The following is a 20,876-nucleotide window of genomic DNA, read 5'->3' on the forward strand; positions in this document are numbered from 1 at the left end:
TGACAGTAGTGGGTCTTGTCGCGCTGTGACCACGCCCAGGATGATGGGGTACCTGATGTCAACAGAAGCAGGACGACCAGCCAGCGGTGTGCCCGCCCACCGAGCCATGCCGCTCCTCGAGCTCTGTTGTAAGAGGGTCACATGCAGGTGTTCAGAGAGCTGTCCAGGGACAGTCCTCGTGGCCTGGGCTGCAGGGAGCCTGGCTATGGGTCGGCAGCTGCGTGTGGGCTCTGTGAGTTTGAGCAGCGGGACCAGGCAGGCAGGAGAACCTGGATGTTTACTCTCGATGCTCCTGGAGCATTTGAATGTTGTGTAGCCGTCGCAGAGCAAGCAGGAGTGTGTTACTGTATCAGCCTCGTAAGCTTCAAGAACAGCATCGTGTCCCGTCTGTGTCTTGTATTTTCCAAGCAGCCTGACAGCCACAAGCGGCAGCGCATCTCAGCAGTCTCTCCAATTCTGTTTCAGGACAGTCTCTCCGATTCTGTTTCAGGACAACGTGTTAAACATCATTAACCAGATCATGGACGTGTGCATTCCCCAGGACCGGGCCCCGCGGGATTTCTGCGTCAAGTTCCCTGAGGAAATCCGGCACGACAACCTGGCGGGCCAGCTGTGGTTCGGTGCCGAGGTAGCAGGCAGCGCCTGGGTCTAGGGTCGCATTGGGGGCGCTGTGCAGCTCTCCTGTGTGTGCACCTGCAGCGGTTAGGGACCTGGGGTCGCCCCTGCAAGGGGTCAGAATCCACTGCTGGGGACTAGTGACGGTGCGTTCTGAGCCTAGGAGGACTACTTTGAGGGTCTGGGAAAGCCCTGAGACTGCTCCCCAGATCTACACATGTGAACACAGACATGAAGCTTCATGAGCAATTTCTGGGAGGTTCTTGGGCCCCCAGATGTGAGGGCCCACAGGGGTTTTAGTGTTGGGAGCAGAACCTCCCTAGCCCACTGTTGGGGGACATCCTTGCCCATGAGGCTGGGAGCTGCACTCAAGGGCCTGGCTGGAGCCACCCCTCACCCGCTCCTTCAGACCTCCGTCCTTATCTCCCATTGGGAGGACTGTAGCCTGAGAGGAGGGTGGCTGCCCCGTGAGACAGGACCCGTCTTGCCCCAGTCGTTGCCCATGCCCCCACCTTGCCACCCCTCCCTGGGCCATGCTGAGGTTTGCGTGAGTCCCTGGGATGTGGGTCCCTGGGATGAGGCATCTTCCTCTGGCACTGCCCGGCCCTGACCCCCTGCCCCCTGCCCCACTGCTCTGACCCACTGGGTGGGAAGGCATCCTTGCCCATGCTCTGATTGGTGTGGTGGGTCCCAGGAAGGCTGTCCCACTGCCTAGTCTCAGTAGGTAGAGTGGGCCCCAGGGACAGGGACAGCTATGTGGCCTGGATATGAGGCAGGCCCCATGCCCAGGGACACTCAGGGCACCGTCTCCCCCATGCGGGCTGGCCCTGGGGCCAGCCAGCTCCACAAGCACCTCCAGGGGGGTGGGAAATCAGTGATGCTGAGCTCTGCCCCCAGGAAAGTGCTTCTTGCCCTGGCTCATCTCTGGGTCACTGCTGATGGGGTTCACGGTTGACTGGTGCAGGCCTGAGGTGGGCAGGGGGCCCCACATCACCATAGCCCCATATGGGGATCGCATGTCCACCCCTCAGCTGAGACCTGGGTCTGATAAGCACCCGTGTCCCTGGACATGTGGAACACACCCGGGTGATGCACACAGCCCACTTGGCCTGTGGCCTGCCCACCCTCCCGGTATAGGCATGGGTGGGTCTGTGGGCACAGAGGGACCCTCCGTATTGCTCAGCAGCTGGGAGTCCCGCACTGATGAGTCACAGCTCAGCGGAAGATCAGTGAGCATTTGTGGAGGTGAGGTGTCTTTACTTGCTAGGAAGGTCAGTGGTCTCAGGGAGCATGGTTAGCCCCGAGGGCCTCGTGCCTGAAGTGCTGCCCCGAACGTGGTGTTGGAGCCCCGGGCACCCAGCTGTGGGCTGGGCGAGAGGGGACAGGCGTCGCAGGACTGGGCCCCAAGCATGAAACCCCACACCCCAGAGTCCCGGTCGGCTTTCCCTTCCCTCTGGGTCTGTGTGCGGCCCCTTACAGGGGGCGTACTTGTCAGCATGGACTCATTGGGGTCTGGGTTTGGTAGAGACCAGGAGGGAGCAGGTGCAGCATCTCGAGACACTTGTCCCAGGGTGTGAGGTGAGGGTATTCCCAGGAGAGGAGCCTCAGGGAGGGGTCTCGGGGATGACGGCGCACCCCAGCCTGTGCCTGCTGCCCTGTCTCCCTGTCCCACCATCCTCAGGGCTGGCCATTAGGCCGTCTGCTCTCTGCAGATTGGAGGGGGACCCCAGCCAGTGGGACTCCAGGGGCCCCCCTGGAACCAATGCTGATGCCTGTTCCCCTGGGCCTCTCCGGACCCACGTTGTCACCCGCAGTGCCTGGCTGCTGGCTCCATCATCATGAACCGTGAGCTGGAGAGCATGGCCATGCGCCCTCTGGCCAAGGAGCTGACCCGCAGCCTGGAGGATGTGCGGGGCGCCCTCCGAGACCAGGCGCTGCGTGACCTCCACACCTACACGGAGAAGATGCGGGAGGCGCTGAGACACTTCGATGTCCTGTTTGCTGAGTTTGAGCTGAGGTGACTCTGAGGCCTTTGCCTCCTGTGTCTGGGGTGACATCAGCCCCACCACACCAGTCACGATGTTTCCCATGGGACAGATGCGCGGAGGGGGGAGCCGGGGCGGGTTCAGGGCCGGCGGTCCATGTAGTGAGCCCTGGACCCATGAGGCAGGTGTGTGGGGGTCAGGCTGGGTGACCTTTCCAGGGGTCCAGCCCACCCCCTCTGCCTCTCCCCGATGCACCCCAGCACGAAAGAGCCGGGAGGCGCCTGCCCGTAGCAGTCACCGGGAGTGGACATGCCAGCCTCCACCTGTGCCGCCGCCCGATGCTCTGCTGCTCCCCTCCCACCTCGCCTCCTGCCTCACCTCCCGCTTCGCTTCCCGCCTGCTTCCTGCCTCTGACCTCCTGCCTCTGGCTCTCACCTCTGCCTCCTGCCTCGCCTCCTGTCCGTGCCTGGGCTCGCCGTGTGGGGCTTGGTGGTCGCAAGCTGCCCCCTTCACCCCATCTGTTCATCTGCCCCCGCACAAACACCCCGAGCATCACCTCCCCTCACCTCCATGTGCTCAGACCCCGGACACAGCGGAGCAAGGGAGGGGTGGCCGTGGCTCCTGGACGTGGAGACTTTATCTCCCTGGGATGAGGGCAAGGGCACCTCCCCAGGTTTGGATTGCACGGCACCCTCCATCACCACCCACCCGGTGCCCCACCCGTGTCCTCCCGGCTGCCGCTGTCCCCAGCCTGGGGAGCCAAGGCAGAGCCCTCCCCCTTCTCCAGCCAGTGCCTTCCTCCACCCCTGACCCCTGCCAGGCTGCACTCATCTGCTCCTTCCGTGGAGGACACAAGCAGGGTCTGGGGGCCTCCTCACACCCAGGACTGGGGGGCAGGCACGCCACCAGCTCCCACAGATGTGGAGACGCTTGCGGTTAGGTGTGAAAAAGTGGGACCCTAAATCCCCGTCCATGGAGGTCCCAGTTAGCACAAATTGTCCATCGTGTAAGCCGGCAAGTGAAAGACAGTGCCATCCAGGAGGCGGGAGCACAGACTGTGGTTTTCCTTCTGTATCCTTTTCTGGCTTCCCCAGGTCCCAAAGAAACTTTTATAACAGAAGAAAATTGGGGCTGGGAAGTTAGGAGCAAAGAGAGGTGTCCTTATCTGGGGAGGGGTGGGACAAGGTGTCTCTTGCCCGGCACGCCCCTGTGCCCCACCCGGTGTGACCACCCCCACCCTGCGGTCTTCACCCACCTGCACGTGCATCCATCCACTCGCACACTCACGAAGGCTGGCGCCCAGGCAGGGACATCACAAAGCAGGCAGTGCCAGGCCCAGGGCGCACAGAGCTCAGGAGGGGGAGGGCCATGGTTTCAGGTGGGACAAGGCCAGGGCTGAGAGAGAGCAGGTGGGGCAGAGTGGGGGGCGCAGGAGGTGCTGGACTAGGCCCCACCCTGGAGGAGGCTTGATTTCAGACACAAATGGTCAGGCCTCACGCCGGAAGCTGCTCACGTCTGAGGCACGTTTGTCTTTCATCTGAGATGCCGTTCTTTTTGGGGGGACGCTTGGGTGGTGGGGCAGTGCTCACCTCCCTGGCTGTGTCTGCAGCTACGTCTCAGCCATGGTGCCTGTGAAGTCCCCCAGGGAGTACTACGTGCAACAGGAGGTCATCGTGCTGTTCTGTGAGACCGTGGAGAGGTGAGGTCACCCCTGACCGCCACAGGGCCCTGCTCCTCCGTGGGGCAGCTGCAGGGACGGGGACACCTCCAGCCCCCTTCCCCTTCCAAGTCTGCCTTCCCCTGGCAAGCACACCTACAGCCTCCTTCCTCAGCTGCACCATCCCTTCCTCTGGGCCCAGAGGGCTCTCCTGCCAGGGACTTCCCTGGTAGAGTCCTGGAGCAGCCCCACAAGGCAGCACAGAGAGCTGGACGCCTCACCTCCTTGCCTTCCTCACCTCTACACCTCTGTACCCTCCACACCTCCATCCCTTCCTAACCTCCACACCTCCTCAACTCCCTACCTCCTCACCACCTCACCTCCACACCTCCTCACCGCCTCACCTCCACACCTCCTCACCTCCTCACCTCCACACCTCCATGCCTTCCTGACCTCACCTCCACAACTTCTTCACCTCCACACCTTCCTCACCTCCTCACCTCTACAACTTGCTTACCTCTACAACTTCCTCACCTCCGTACCTTCCTTACCTTCTCACCTCCTCACCTCCATACCTTCATGCCTTCCTGGCCTCTTCACCTCCACACCTCCTTCACACCTTCCTTACCTCACCTCCACAACTTCCTCATCTCTTCACCTCCACACCTCCATGCCTTCCTGACCTCCTCACCTCCACAACTTCTTCCCCTCTACACCTTCCTCACCTCCTCACCTCTACAGCTTCCTCCACATTTTCCTTACCTCCTCACCTTCACACCTCCATGCCTTCCTGCTCTCTGTACCTCCACACCCCCTCACCCTCTCATCTCCACACCTTTCTGACTTCTATACCCACACCTCCTCACCTTCATGCCTTCCTCATTTCCATACCTTCCTCACCTTCATGCCACACTTCCATACCTATACCTCCTCACCTTCCTTACCTCCCCACCATCCTCATCTCTATACCTCCTCACCCCCTCACCCTCATCCTCCTCTCCCCACCTTCTCATTTCCTTACCTCCACAGGCCAGGATGGAGCCCCTGCTGGGTTGGAGGTCTCCTGAACAAGGTTTTACAGAGTGAAGCATCAGTATTCTTTTTTTTTTTTTTTTTTAGGATTTTATTTATTTATTTGACACAGAGAGCGAGAGCACAAGTAGGCAGAGAGACGGGCAGAGAGAGGGAGAAACAGGTTCCCTGCCAAGCAGAGAGCCCGATGCAGGGCTCAATCCCAGGACCCTGAGACCATGAGCTGAACTGAAGGCAGAGGCTTAACCCTCTGAGCCACCCAGGCACCCCAAGCATCAGTATTCTTACCATGCCTTGGACAATAATTGAAGTCAGATTTTTTTTTTTTAAGATTTATTTATTTATTTATTTGACAGAGAGAGAGAGAGATCACAAGTAGGCAGAGAGGCAGGTAGAGAGACAGGAGGAAGTAGGCTCCCTGCTGAGCAGAGAGCCCCATGCGGGGCTCGATCCCAGGACCCTGAGATCATGACCCGAGCGGAAGGCAGAGGCTTAACCCATTGAGCCACCCAGGCGGCCCTGAAGTCAGATTTTTGAGTGGACTTTGGGACTAAGATATAGCCTAGAATGTTTTTCTTGTCTGACTAGTGCTGTGGTATTAGAGAAGTCTTGAAATTGCCTCATATCACTTCATAATTTAAGTCATGTTATTCGCTGTTTATTTATTGAAATACATTTCAAATTGCTAAAAAGTAAGATGGCAAGAAAGACCTTGTCCTTGGAACCATTGTGACGTGACTTGAGCAGTGCCAGCTCACAGAGTGTAGAGAGAGCCGCTTGCATTTGCCTGGGGCGTGAGACTAAATCCAGCAGAGCGCTTTTGGTTCCTCAGAAAAGTGTTAAATTGTGCGGGGCGGTGTTTTTGTTTCACGTTTATTCTTGTCACTTGAGCTTCTTCAATTTTCTGGCTAAGCAAGCCCGTGGCAGGATGAGCTTCTGTGTTTTGTTTGCTGGACACCATCACTGCCCCGTGGGCCCCTCAGCAAGCACACCTTGCCCCTCCCCACACCTTCTGTCCCAGAAGTGGGATTGGGCAGGTGGAAAGGCAGGGAGGGGGAAGTACCAGCCACCTTTGCTCGGGCCTTCTGGAGCAGAGCGTGGCCCCTGTCACCTTCCTGGCCATCAGCTGAGCACAGACGCAGGTGTGGGTGGAGCGGGCCATAGTGGGTGTTGGGAGGGCAGGCCTCACTCTTCTTGCTCTCTGTCCCTCGGCCAGGGCCCTGGACTTCGGGTACCTGACCCAAGACATGATTGACGACTACGAACCGGCCCTCATGTTCACCATCCCCAGGTTGGCCATCGTGTGGTGAGTGTTCTCCCGCCCGGGACAGCCATTGGGCGGAAGCCTTGCAGGACTGTGGAGTGAGACAGTGCTGGGCCCCTTTTGGGTGTTGATGGCTGGCCCTTACACCCCCAACAGGTAGCTGCTAGCTGCCCATGCGGCACCAAGCAGGCCTGCTGTCGGCCCTCACCAGGTGTTCTGAGGGTGAGGGAGGGACCCCCCCCACCCTAAATAGTACGAGATGGCTGGACACCCAACACCCAACAGCACAGGTGAGATGGACAGTCACCTAACTCACAGCCCAGGGCAGGAGCGCCCCCATACCACATAGAGCCATGTGGGGGGCATACAGGAGCAGAGTGCCCGGCCCGGGCTGTGGGAGGAGGCCCCTGGCTCCCTTGGGGGGACATGATGGGCTTACATGAGTCATTCACAGGCTGGAGGGGGGTGGGGGAGCATGAAATGAGACTGAGCAGGTGAAGAGCAGGTGGGGTGTAGCTGCTCTGGCAGTGGAGAGAGGGGAATGCGTGCTGAGGCAGAGCCTTCCCTACTGGGTACGGAGCATGAGCAGCGAGAGCAAGGGAACTCAGGCTCAGGCCTTTGGGGTCTTGTGGGCTTAGAGGTGTCGGCCAGCACATGGGGTCAGGCCTTATGTTACCCAAGGCAGGATGTGTGGGGTCAGTGTCAGAGCACTTAGAGCTTCTTGAGGCCAAGGTTGGCATCAAGGTCAGAGCCTGGGTGTTCTGGGCCGGCCTGGGCCTGCTCGCCCACACCCTCACTCCCAGGCAGGGACCACCCTTGCCTCTTGCCGGGTGAGGGACCGTGGGGCAGGTGGTCACAGGGGGAACCCAGTGGAGAGGCCTGTAGGTCTGGCCACCCAGGAGGGGCCCCGTGGGCAGCTGGTGTACAGGTGTGGAGCTGGGCAGAGAGGGGACCAGAGTCCTAGGGACAGACGCTGATTGCAGATGCCGTCGTTGGCGAAGCAGTCTGGGAGAGTGTGGGGTGGAAGTAGAGGCCAGGACTGGTCCAGGCACCAGCCCCCCTCCTTGGGAAATGGGGATGCAATGGTGGGAGTGGTGGGGGGCAGGGTGGTGCAGCAGGATGAAGTCAGCTTCTGGGCCAGAGGGGCTTCCCTCAAGCAAGTCGTGCTGCATGTAGAAGGCGTGTGGGGCCAGCAGGGACCCTGGAGGTCAAATGGCCAAGAGATGCCAGGTACAGAGGCTCAGGGGAGATGCCAGGTGCAGAGGCTTGGGGGAGGGAGAGCTGGGAAGAGGGGTCGGGACTCAGGGAAGCCTGAGCATATCTCCTTGACCTGACTGTGTCCTTGGAGCTGCCTTCCATGGCGGTCTCGCTACCAGGACCCCCAGCCTCCAGTCCTTCCTTCTGTGTCTTCTTCCCTGAGACAGTCTTCTCCCCGAGTTCGCCTGTCAGAGAAAGCAGGAGTACATCCTAGTGCCCCAGAGCACACACACTTACAGTTGCTTTAATCACTAGAGTCTGAGACTCTGCCTTCACCTGAAGCTGAGTGGTGCAGAGGACAGATGTCCCCTGGGGCCAGCTCCGGTGGTCTGGCCCGAAGTGGCCCCTTGGTGGGCCACGTGATTTTGTTACATCGTTTGCTTTCTTGGCAGCAGCTCTCTGCAGCCAAACTCATGTCCAAGACAAAGCTGCTTCGAGCTGGGGCCTTGCTTCTGTGGGCCTGGGCCCCGGGTTGGCGAGCCCCTCCCATGAGAGTGGATTTTGTCCCCTCCCTCTGCGTCATGCAGTTCACAGCCCCTTTCCTGGTAGCGTGGAGACCCTGACCTGGCGGTGGTTTGATTTTATTTATTTATTTGACAGAGAGAGATCACAAGTAGGCAGAGAGGCAGGCAGAGAGAGAGGAGGAAGCAGGCTCCCTCCCAGGACCCTAAGCTGAAGGCAGAGGTTTAACCTGCTGAGAGAGCCAGGCACCCCTTGTGGTTCTTTTCTAAAATGCCTTGGCAAGTGCCTTGAAGCTCAGGATCCAGTGCCCCCAGCTCTTAGCTGGGATTTCAACATGCTGGGCGGGGGGGTTCCCACCATGCTGGAGGGGTTCCCAGGCTGGCCACCTGACTGTGCACAGGGGTGCTGGCCGGCCTGCCCTGTTGAGCTGCGTGGCCCTTTGGAGGCTCCCCAGCACCATGGAGCCAGGCAGCATCTGGGATCGCAGGGATATGAAGGCCTTGTGCTATCTTAGACGGAAGCTATCCTCAGCTTCATGGAAGTGCTCAGACTCTCCCAGGCACTTTAAAAATACAACCCATTTACAATAAAGGCGAGGCATCAGACTGCCTGAGCACCTGGGCTCCAGGTTCTCACACTTGAGCCTGCTGAGCGAGGGCGGTCAGGCTCCACCCGCCAAGCCATCAGCACTGGCCCAGACCTGGTGGTCATGGAACCGTTCTCTCAGGCCTTCTCACCGAGCAGCCCCACCGAGGTCACTTCTCCCTGCTTATGCCTGATGACCACTGGGCTTTGTGGCCCTGGGGAGGCCCCCTTCTCACTGCAGCTGACCTATGGACATCTGACTTCTGCTCCTTCTCTGTCCCCTGGTCCTGGAAGGGAGAGTGAGGGCCCCACGGGCTGGGCCTTTGTCCCTGTGCCCCCCTCCTGGCAGCAATGTGTGGGGGCCTCTTGGAATCCCCCAGGACAGGAGGAAAGGCTCTGAGTCACAGTGAAGGTAGGCTAGTTTTGGAGCAGGTGCAGGGAGGCCCGCTGGGAAGTGGGAGCAGAGGCAGGGACCCAAAGCCCAGAGTTGAGGGAGCAGAGGTTCTTGGCTTGGCTGCGCCTGGAGGGAGGCCGCACGACGGCCCCAGGCCCACCTCAAACCCTCACGGGCCCTCCCTCAGAGCCAGGCTCTGCGTCTGGGGCTTTAAGGTATACGAAACTGTAACTGAAGTTCTCCATCTTACAGAAGGAGGGGTAGAACAGTAAGCAGCTGTCCCCAGAGCCTCCCCCTTCAGGGTCACTCCCCCGGTGCCCAAAGCCCCCTCTTCCTGCCTCATTGTTGGCAGCAGCACCTCAGCCGCACAGGGTGGGCCCGGGACTTGCTGGGTCGTGTATCTGCCCAGAGAGCCTATGTTGAGCCCCTGCTGTGTACCTGGCCCTGTGCTTATCCCCAGGGATGCCAGGATGCCTCTGGGGCAAGTGTACAGGTAGGAGAGATAAGCAGTTGCTGTGTTTTTTTCTGGATGCTGGGGTAGGATAGGACCCTGAAGCAGAGCCCCTCTAGAGAGGACAAGAGCTGTGAGCATGAGGGGCGGGTCCCCAGTCCTGGAGCAGAACCCCGGAAGCTGGGCAGGCGGCCGTTGCAAAGGGGTGGAGGCAGCACCTCTGGCTGGAGGGAGGAGGGGCGGGTCATGGGTCACATGCCGCAGGGAAGCCAACACTCTGGGAACAGCAGCCTTCGAGGGTCACATCTCGGGTTCCTGTGGGTTCCTGGGACTCCAGGTGACTTTCAGGGAGCAGTGAGAGCAGAGGGGTATCTGGGGGTGAGGCCTCCCCGCTGCACCAGTCCCCCCTCCTGCCTCTAGGAGTTCCAGCCCCTTCCCACCCCCCCTGCTCTGAGCTCTCCCAGGAAAAAGTTCCCCTTGAGGTGGCATGGCGTCTGTGGGCCCGTCACAGGTGAGGAGACAGGTGCGGAGCGGCTGGATGGGGCCCAACCCAGCCCTGCTTGTGCCTGATGACCACTGGGCTTTGTGGCCCTGGGGAGGCCCCCCTGAGGCAGAAGCGGTAAGCGGAGCTCTGGGAGATTGGCAGGGGTGGGGGAAGAGCTGTCAGGGTGGGGGGGCCTGGAGGCTCAGAGGAGGCTCAGCAGGAGGCCAGTCGGGCCAGGTGCTGGGTGTCCATTGGGCTGGACAGGGGTTTGGTCTTGTCCATGCCCACTCGGATGCCAGCCCTGGAACCCTGGCCCCCACCCCCCCGCACTTCACCTGTGCCCCTGGCCCAGGCCTCCGACTTAGCATCACGTCCCCGCTGGTCACTCTACTTCCTCTCTCTCATTTTCCCACCCCCTGCCACCCACATCCATCTTGCGGTCCTACTACCAGAATTTTCCAGAAGTTGCTGCCCCATGGGGGTCTCTGGCCTCCCGTTGTTTCCTTGCCCACCTGCTTCACCACCAGAGACAGCCCCCTGCCGAGCCCCTTCCCAGTCTTCCAATCTCCACACAACCTGCCTAGCCTGCAGCCCTTCTCCCATAGGTGCTCACCTCTAGCAAGGTCGCGTGTGTAGTTGAGACTGCTTATTTTTATTAGATATAATGCACACACCTCCACCCACTTAAAGTGTACAATGAAGTGGTTTTCAGTAAATTTACAGGCCTGTGCAGCCATCACCATTAATTTCAGAACATTTTCATCCCCCCAAAAGGATACCCCTCCCTCCTTAGCTGTCACCTCCACCCCCTACAATCCCACCTGCCTAGCACCAGGAAACCCCAGATCTGTTTCTGTGTCTGTAGGTTTGCCTGTTTGTGATGTTTCATATAAATAGGATTTGTGTTATTTTTGCGTCTTCCCACATGCCTAGAAGAGCTACCCTGAGGGGTGCTCACGGCCTGTTTTTCCTCAGAGGCCTGAGCACTTGGCGGGTGGTGGCACAACTTTTGCAGAATTTGGTTGCATTGACTTGACAGGGTACCATCTGTATTTACAAAGATTTTTACTGAAGTTTATTTTTAATCATGAAAATATGAGGGGCTAGATATCCAGAATTAAGGGGTTGTTTAAAAACAATACTCCAGGATGCTTGGGTGGCTCAGATGGTTAAGTGTCTGCCTTTGGCTCAGGTCATGGTCCCAGGGTCCTGGGACCGAGTTCCCGCATCGGTCTCTCTGCTCAGTGGAGAGTCTGCTTCTCCCTCTCCCTCTGCCTCTCCCCCTGCTTGTGCTCTCTCTCTTTCTCAAATGAATAAATAAAATATCTAAAAAAAAAAAAAAAACCAAAACAAACCAGTACTCCTTTTTCTCTGTGAGTTTGACTCTTCTAGGGACCTCATATAAACTGAGTCATGTTATACAATATTTGTCCTTTTGTATCTGGGTTATTTCACTGAGCATCATGTTTTCATGGTTCATCCACATGGCATGTAGGAACTTCATTCTTTAAGATTGAAGAATAGTCCATCATATGTAATTAAATATTACTTTAAAGAAGAAATTTCCAATAACATCCAAAAGAAAAAAGTACCGAGGAGTAAATTTAACCAAGGAGGTGGAAAACATATACACTGAAAATTATAGAACATTCCTGAAAACAGCTAAAGACCTAATTAAATGAAAAGGTAGCCCATATTCATGGATTGGAAGGCTTGCTATAGTTAAAATGGTGCTACTCCCCAAAGTTATATATAGATTCAATACATTTCCTATAAAAACTACCTTGGCCTTTCTTTTTTTGCAGAAATGGAAAAGATCCTCAAATTCATATGGAAGCTTTGAATAGCCCAAACAATGTCGAAAAAGAAAAACAAAGTTGGAGGACTCGTATGTCTCAATTTCAGAATTTACTACAAAGTTATGATAATCCAAAGTGTGGTACTGTCATAAGGATAGTCGAATGGAAAAAAATCAAGACAACAGAAATAAGCCAAATATCAATAGCCAACTGGTTTTTGATAAGGGGGCCACAGCCATTCAATGAGGAAGTTAGTCTCTTCAACAAATGATGCTGGAACAACTGGATGGCTATATACAGAAGAGCAGAGTTGGGCCCTATAATGATTAATTTTATGTGTCCACTTGTCTAGGCCATAGTACCCAGATATTTGGTCAAACACTAGTTTGGATATTGCTCTAAGCTATTTTAAAAATGAGATTAACGTTTAAATTTTGATCTTAAGTAAGGTAGCTTACCCTTCATAATGTGGGTGGGCCTCACCCAATCAGCTGAAAACCTTAAGGGAATACAGAGTTCCCCAAGTGAGAGGGAATTCTACTTCCAGACTATCTTCAGACTTAAGCTGCAGCATCAACTCTTCCGAGTCTCTAGGTCTCTAGCCTGCCCTCCTACGCTGCAGAGTTTGGACGTGGCCGCCATCCACAGTCATGGGAACCAGTTCCTCAAAATCTCTCTCTCTCCAAAATAAATGAATAAATAAATAAACCCAACCAACCAACCAACCAACCAAACTCTCCCCCTTCCCTACACACATACACACACACACGCACACCCCATATTTGTTTTATTTCTCTGGAGAATTCTGACTAGTACAGGAGGTAAATCTTCACATTCCCTGGCTTGCCAGTAGATTCTTAGATTTGATACAAAAAGCATGAGTGACAAATGAAGAGATAGGTAAATTGAACTTCATCAAAATTAAAAACTTTTGTGCATTAAAGGACATTATGAGACAGTGAAAAGGTGACTTGAAGAATGGGAGTGGAGACTCAGATTTCCTCTCAGACTGGGCATCTGCCTGGTGCCCACTCGAGCCAGCCACCCACCCCTGACTCCGAGTGTGTCCAGCAGCTCCTTCTCCCTCCACCTCTGCCAGGCTCAGCTCCGGGGGCTGCCTTGCCCTCCTCAGCAGTGGCAGGAGCACCGGCCTCTGGGGTGGTCCTGTGCTGGGAGCCCTCCAGTTTTGTTTCTGAGTCTCTAGACCAGCCAGTCAGCCCCGGGCCTGGTTCTCAGGGCGCTGATGGGGCAGCCAGTGTCCTCCCTGGGACCCAGGAGCGGAGTCAGGCTCCCTCCCTGCCCCCTTTGCTGCTTTCTGAAGGACAAGATTGCCAGGAAGCCCGGGCAGGGCCCCTTTTCACGGCCTTTGTGCCGAGAACGCTGACTCAACCATGAAGTTAAGGTTCTATCTTGGGAAGTTGTCCCCCAAACACTGTTAATTTAACCGGAACTGTCAGCTCATGTCAGACCCATAAAACAGACTGGAAGGAATGGAAGGCTGGCCAGGTTGTCCTCTGCCCTCCGTCCAGACCTATGTCCAGGACACAGCTGCTCCTGGCAGCCCCAACCCTCCAGCTGCCTGAGGAGGTAGCACAGCCCATGATTTTCCTGTGACTTTTGAATCTTCCTTTGTGCATTTGGAATCTAACCTTTTAAAGGGAAAACAGTCCATTCAATTTTACCAGTTTCTCTCCCTGTACTGGATGCATTCCTGAGCCAACGAGGACTCCATGTTGGGTGGTGATGACCTGACCCCAGTGCAGCAATGAGATTCTGTTCATTTGCAGAAAGAGACACAGGGGCAGTTCTCCATTCATGCAAATAAAAATGCGAGTCCCTCCCCTGTGCTCTGACAAGGACCCAAGGAGCAGGCACTGTGTGGGGGTTTCATTCCCTGAGTGGGCCCTTGATGTGAGCTGTCTGGTCTTGGGGCCCCAGGAGGAGGTACCCCCAGAAGGGTCCTCCAGGGATGGTCCTGCTCTTGGAGAAGCAGGTCTGGACAGGATGGTGGGCATGCTTGGAGCTGGGCAGTGCATGGTGAGATTGCCGCAGGGAATAAATGAGGTGCTGCCTGTGGAATGGGGACCCCCTGGAAGGACATCTGAGCAGAGCCACATGGGGCACCAGCCGTGGGACCGGGGAGAGAGGGTCTGTCCTTCCTGGGGGTGACAAGGCTGTCTCCAGGCTTGAAGAGTGAGGAAGCAGGAGCCAGACCTCTAACGAGGGAAAGGGGGCTTGGGGACAGGCTGGGCAAAGGTCAGGGGAGCCACGAAGCACACAGCTCACTGTAGGGGACCTCCCAGGGTTCCAGGTGGGCAGGGCTGGCGGTGGGGGGTACTGGATTGTCACAGCAGCTGTGGTCTGGGAGGCAGGAGAGGCTGTGGTCAGGGAGTTCGAAGGACTCAGTGTGGAGCAGGGTGAGTGAGGGCCGATTCCAGGAGTCCAGTGGGAGGTTGGGAGGGCAGTTTGGAGGCATGTCTGGGAGAAGTCCTACCCTATTTGGGACAAGGGTCCCTGAGATTCTCCTCTGGCCCTTGTGGCACCCGTCAGGGCCCAGCCCCCAAGGCTCATGTGTCCGTGTGCTTTGGTGCAGAGCCATGGGTGGGTGGGTAGCAGGGGCCCCGGCTCTCACTTCCCACTTCCCCGTCACGTTTACGGTAGGGGCACCCCTCTAATTCTCAAAAGCTTCTGCATGTGTGTTACATTTAAACTCAAACCCGAAGTTTCCATTTCTAAGGAGGTAGTTTTAGTAACAGATCTTGATGCTGATTTCTTTGATTGCAGCAGTGATGTGAACAGATAAATTTTTATGATTATTTTATGACCCCTCAAGTGAACATCCTCTAATCAGCTTCAGAAGACGATCAAGTCTGGCAATTTTCAGTGCATTTTTCTAAATGTATTTAAGATTCAGTCACAAGAGGTGAGGTGTGTGTGTGGTCTCAGAGCCCCTGGCTGTGGTCTGGGCTCGTCCTGGGGGGCTGCAGGGCCTCACGCCATCCTGGCTTTTGTCTTAAATGCAGTGGCCTCGTGGTCTATGCAGATGGACCTCTGAACTTGGACCGCAAGGCAGAAGACATGTCCGAGCTATTCCGGCCCTTCCACACGCTGCTGCGAAAAATAAGGTGGGGAGGGGCTGCTCTGGGAGGGCAGGGGAGGATAGGAGGGGGGGTGCTGCGGTCCCTGTTGGGCCCCAGCCCTCCTTTCTGTGAGGACAGGTGGGTTCTTCCCGGTCCTCTCTGCTCGAGGCAAAGGTGTGCCTTGGTCTTTGTCTGTAGTTACTGGTTCATAGTTTTTCAAGCCCCCGTGTAAACCCACATACACCCTTGTCTTCCCTCAGAACTCAGCTCTTTGTGCTTAGCTGGTAACAGCATGACCTCAGGCACAAACTACCAGTCACATGACTGCAGCCGCCATGCTGAAGGCTCTGGCCTTGGGCCCTCTGTGCAAGAGGGAGAGGCTGGGAAGCGGTGTGAGAAGCGGTGTGACGTGGGTGCCTCCAGGGCCACACAGCCTGCAAGGGAGGGATGGGCCCTGGGAGGGCGGTGGCAGGGCTGCGGCTGGGGCCCATGCAGGGACGGGTGCTTGCTTGGGCTTTCGTGGGTGCTCCCTGCAGTCTTGAGCACCAGGGCTCCTCCCCTGCTGTGACTTGTCCCAGGCAATGGGCCCAGGTGGCATTGATGTCCTCGGCCCCCTGTGTGCTGCCCTGGTGTCCTGGAGGTGCCTGCTGTGGGTGACTGTCCTTTGCTCTAAGGGGCTCCCCTCGGCTTTCAGCAACAACAGGACTCAAGCCAGCCCCCTCCATCTTGGGCTTCCCCACAAACCCTCATTTCCTCCTGGCCTGGAGCCCTCCCAGTGTGGCCCTGGACAGACAGCACAGCAGGAGGTTGTGGGCCCTGGTCCTTTGAACTCCTCCTGGCCCCGGGGCCTCAGATTCCGAGGTCTTTCTTACAGTGATCCCAGTCTCTATAAGCTCCCTTCTGTGCTTTTGGTAGAGCTGATGACCCTGTGGACTTCTGTGTGGACTTCCTGGGTCCAGCAGCACAGTCCAACCCAGGGCGGCCCGGGGCTGGCTTCCTTTTCCTGGTGCCAGTTCAGGCAGACAGTCCCCTGCTCCCAGCTGCCCTTGGCCCCTGCAAGAGGCAACATGCTGTGAATCAAGATGGGGGGAGAGGGGTGCCTGGGTGGCTCAGTGGGTTAAAGCCTCTACCTTCGGCTCAGGTCATGATCCCAGAGTCCTGGAATCAAGCCCTGTATCAGGCTCTCTGCTTAGCAGGGAGCTTGCCTCCTCCTCTCTCTCTGCCTGCCTCTCTGCCTACTTGTGATCTCTGTCTGTCAAATAAATAAATAAAATCTTAAAAAAAATATATGGTGGGGAGAGGCCCAGCAGGGTGGTCCTTGGAGAGTCACTGGCCCTGGGGGTTGGTGAGGCACAGCCTGGGTCCTGTGATAGATGCTTGGTCTAGACAGTAGCTCATCCGAAAGATGGCTCCTGCTGCTTCCCTCACGCCAGGGCCTGGTCATGACCATTCTGGGCAAACTGTGACCCGGGACCCAGAGGCCATCAGTGTTGCCCTCCCTGGCTGTCTGATGATGAAGGAGCAGAGATGGTGGATGGGAAAAGCAGGGCACTGGGCACACACATGGGGTACCTCATGGGAGAAGGGCCAGTGAGTGGGGATGGGGGACACTAGGCGCTGGGACATGGGCAAGGGAAAAGGTCCAGAGCATCAGAGACAGGTGCAACACGCTCTGAGGTCTGATGTATGTGACTGGAATCTGAAGGAAGGACAGAGGGGTGCCTGGCTGGCTCAGTCTGGGTGGGCGGGCCTGCCACTCTTGAGTTTGAGCCCAATGCTGGGTGTGGAGATCACTTTAAAAAATCAAATCTTTAAAAAAGAAGAAGAAGAAGGAATTTTCCAAAACTGAAGAGAGATCTCTTCCCACAGACACAGGAGGCTCAAGAACTATAAGGAAGATAAATAGAAGCAGACTTAGTATATCAAAGTAAAACTGCTGAAAACAGAGAAACAAATCTTAAACATGGCCAGAGAAAAAGGACATATTTCTGGGAAAAGAATGTAAGATTGATAGCTGTTTCCTGAGAAATGAACAACGGGAGCCCAAAGGCAATGGAATGATGCTATTTCAAGGGCTGGAAGAAAACATCCATCCAGCATGAAGGCAAAATGGTGAGTTATTGAAAAGCAGACCTGAAGGCATTTAGCAGCGGCCTGCCCACGGAGAAAAGCTAATCGGAGTTCCTCAGGCAAAAGCAAACGCCCAGATACAAATGTGGAAATGCAGGAGAGACTGGAGGAGTCCGTGTGGGTGGGTAAGAAGTGTGCTTTGTGCAGAACGATCATCACGATGTCTTGTGGAGTTCAGATGACACATAGCATCGTTAGCGTTTGGAAATAAAATCAACGTTTTGCTACATTAATTTTTTAAAAGAAGAAAACTGAATCATTTTGAAATTGCAGCATAAGAATTTGAATAATTCAATACCTATTTTATGATGAAAACATCAGTGGTGATTTCCTTAATCTGATAAGAGAGAGAGATACATACACTCACACATGAAGTGGAAACCATACACAAAAATGATGGAGAGTGGACCCAGGACAGAAATGTGAGAACTGAAGCAATAAAACTCCTACAAGACCATGTTGGACAAGTGCTCTATCACGTTGCATCTTTTAAAAAGGTTTTTATTTATTTATTTGACAGAGAGAGAGATCACAAGTAGACAGAGGCAGGCAGAGGGGCTGGGAAGCAGGCTCCCCACTGAGCAGAGAGCCCGATGGGGTGCTCGATCCCAGCACCCTGAGACCATGACCTGAGCCAAAGGCAGAGGCTTAACCCACTGAGCCACCCAGACGTCTCTCACGTTGCATTTTGGAAATTATTTCTTGGACAGGACACCAAAAGCACAGGTGACAAGAGGAAAAAATAGCCAAATTAGACTTGAAAGTTTTTTTTTTTTTAAGATTTTATTTATTTATTTGACAGAGAGAGATCACAAGTAGACAGAGAGGCAGGCAGAGAGAGAGAGAGAGGGAAGCAGGCTCGCTGCTGAGCAGAGAGCCCGATGCGGAACTCGATCCCAGGACCCTGGAATCATGACCTGAGCGGAAGGCAGCGGCTTAACCCACTGAGCCACCCAGGCGCCCGACTTGAAAGTTTTTAAATTTTGTGCAATTTGAGACACTCTCAACAGAGTAGAGAGGCAGCCCACAGGTTGGAGAAAATATTCTCACATCTTATACCTGATAAGGGATCGACATCCAGAATCTATAGAGAACCCCTAAAATTCACCAAGAAAAGCCAAACAACCCGGTTCAAAAGAGCAAAGGATTTGAACAGACATTTCTCCCAAGAAGGTGTGTGAATGGTCAGCAAGCACTGGAAAAATTGTTCATCACTCCTTGTCAGATCAAGCCTATGATGAAACTGTACCTCCAACCCGGTAGGATGGCTCTTTCCGAAACTAACAATCAACAACAACAACAACAGAGGCCATGTGTTGGCAAGAATATGGAGCATTAGAATCCTGTGCCTCATTGGTGGGAGTACAAAATGGTGCGACTGCCATGGAAAAACACTGTGGAGGTCCCTCAAAAAATGAAAAATAGAATTGTCAGATGATCCAGCCATTCCACGCCTGGGGATATTCCCCAAAGAGCTTGAAGTAGTGTCTCGAAGAGACATGTATCTAGCCGTGTTCCAAGAAGCATTATTCACAACAGCTAAGGCATGGAAGCGAGCCAGGTGTCCACTGGTGGATGAGTGGAGAAGCCAAATGTGGCCCATCACACAATGGAATGTTATTCAGTTTACAAGGGAAGGAACTCCTGACTCCTGCCACCACACGGATGAACCCTGAGGACGTGCTTGGTGAAATAGACCAGACACAGAAAGACAAACTATGTGAGATTTAAACTCCACAAGGGACCTGAACTAGTCAGAATCATGGAAATAGGTAGCAGGTGGTGGGTGTCAGGCCGGGGGTGGGGAGCGTGCCGTTAGTGTTTGTGGGGACAGAGTTCAGGTTTATAAGATGAATGCATTCTAGGAGTAGATGTTGGTGATGGTGGTGCTAGGATGTGAATATCACTGAGTCGTCCCTCAAAATGGCTAAGATGATAAATTTCACATCATAGCTGTTTTAGCACAATAAAAAAATTAAATATCACCTGCAATAATGTCAGTAAATATCAGCTGCTTCAGCATCAATCTGCAGTTGTCTAAGGCCTCTCTCTGTTGAAAGTCACAAGAGGTTACTGGCATGAAATGTTAAAGACGTAAAGAGAGAGCGATTCCTAGTCAAGGAGTGGAGAACTTAACATTGCAAAGATGTCCATTATTTTCCAATCCATCTATGAATTTGGTGCGGTCTCAATCAGAATCTTAGGAGGTTTTTGTCTCTTTTGGTAAAAATTCACAAACTAATTCTCAAATTCACGTGGAAACGCAAGGGACCGAAACTAGCCAGAAAGAAGATCGCTGGAGAGAAAGAGCATTATTTACACATTCTACATGCTGGGCTTTGGTTCTTTCCACAAATGACACTGGTGTGACCACGCTTGTGAACACATGTGCATTTCTGCTGTAGGTAGCCGTGCAGGGCCGGGAGTGTCAACAGAATGGAGTCTAGAAACAGACCAACACGTCTGCGCCTCCCTGATTGAAGACGAAGGAGACACAGCCAGACAGTGGGGGGGTGGTTGCCGTTTTCCAATAAATGGGCTGAGTCAGCAGATATCCACATGAGGAAAAACAGGTCTGGATCCTTACCACAATCACCCACAAGAGTCAACTCCGGATAAATTGCACGTAGGAAGTAAAAACAATGAAGATTGCTGAGGAAAACAACAGGAACATCTTTGTGACCTTGGAGTAGCAGATTGCTTAAACAGGACAGAAAAGCACTAAACATAAAGGAAAATGTGATTTATTGAACTTCATTGAAATTAAAACTTCAGTTGTTCCGAAGGTACCATTACAAGAATAAAGCGGAAAGCCACAGAGTTGGAGAACGTGTCCAACAAAGAACTCAAATGGCAAAGCATAAAGAACTCCTGTTGATCTGTAAGAACAACAGAAATAACCCAACTAAAAACGGGCAGAAGATCTGAAAAGGCCTCACAGAGGGCACTGAGGAGGGCTGCCAAGCCTGTAAGCCGCTGTGCCCTTCATCAGTCAGCAGGCTGAGCAGTTTAAAGTGGAAAACCCCAGGAATGCCTGTTGGTGCCAGCGAGCGGACCCCAGAGCCGCGAGTAGATGTCCAGGGAGCTCAGCGGGAGCCCCGCAGCAGGGGGCAGGCGCATTCCCTGGGCGCACCCCCTCCCAGGTGTCCACAGGTTTCTCAGGGAGGCGCTCAGAGAGGGTGGCTGGAGCATCCAGAGCCCAACAGGTGTGGAACTGATTCCTACCCATGAAATCGGACCATCCAGGACACCGAACCTAACCAACCCTGACCAACCCTACGTTACCAGATCCAACAAGACAAAACCAGTAGAACCTTCTATTGAATTTGAATTTCAGATAAACAGCAGTTTCTTAGTGCAAGAATATCCCACATACTCCCCATTTGGGACATTCTTATCCTAAAAAATATTCATACGCTTAAGAAGTACTTGTTGTTTATTTGAAACTCCTATTTAACTGGGCCTCCTGCATTTCCTCTGGTGGCTCTATACAGACATGGTGTTGCCAAACCAAGCCTGCCTTTAGAGAGTGTGGACGGCACGTCCCCATTTATGCAGGGTGACTGCCTCAGTCTTTGGAAGTCAGGGTGCTGGTGATGGCAGGAGGGCACGTGAGGGCTTGCGAGCCTGGTTCATGGTCCACGGTTGGATCAAGGTGCTGCCTGCATGGGCGTGCTCAGT

The 20,876-nt window shown here is 54.6% G+C and overlaps 1 protein-coding gene across 3 annotated transcripts in view; it reads left to right on the plus strand.

Annotated features, from left to right (window-relative positions):
- The window catches only part of ZFYVE28 (zinc finger FYVE-type containing 28), a 108,976-nt gene that overhangs the window by 62,892 nt on the left and 25,208 nt on the right, over positions 1–20,876 (plus strand). For 2 of the 3 annotated variants that reach the window (XM_045994823.1, XM_045994825.1), the window contains exons 3-7: positions 491–628; positions 2,430–2,632; positions 4,210–4,299; positions 6,506–6,595; positions 15,009–15,110. In XM_045994823.1, coding sequence (XP_045850779.1) covers positions 491–628; positions 2,430–2,632; positions 4,210–4,299; positions 6,506–6,595; positions 15,009–15,110 — 623 coding nt within the window. Of the gene's footprint in view, positions 1–490; positions 629–2,429; positions 2,633–4,209; positions 4,300–6,505; positions 6,596–6,709; positions 6,806–15,008; positions 15,111–20,876 lie in introns of those variants that run through there. The other variant, XM_045994830.1, reaches the window with a different exon arrangement.

This window comes from Meles meles, chromosome 2 (genome assembly GCF_922984935.1).
Source record: "Meles meles chromosome 2, mMelMel3.1 paternal haplotype, whole genome shotgun sequence".
In the NCBI taxonomy this organism is placed as follows: domain Eukaryota; kingdom Metazoa; phylum Chordata; class Mammalia; order Carnivora; family Mustelidae; genus Meles; species Meles meles.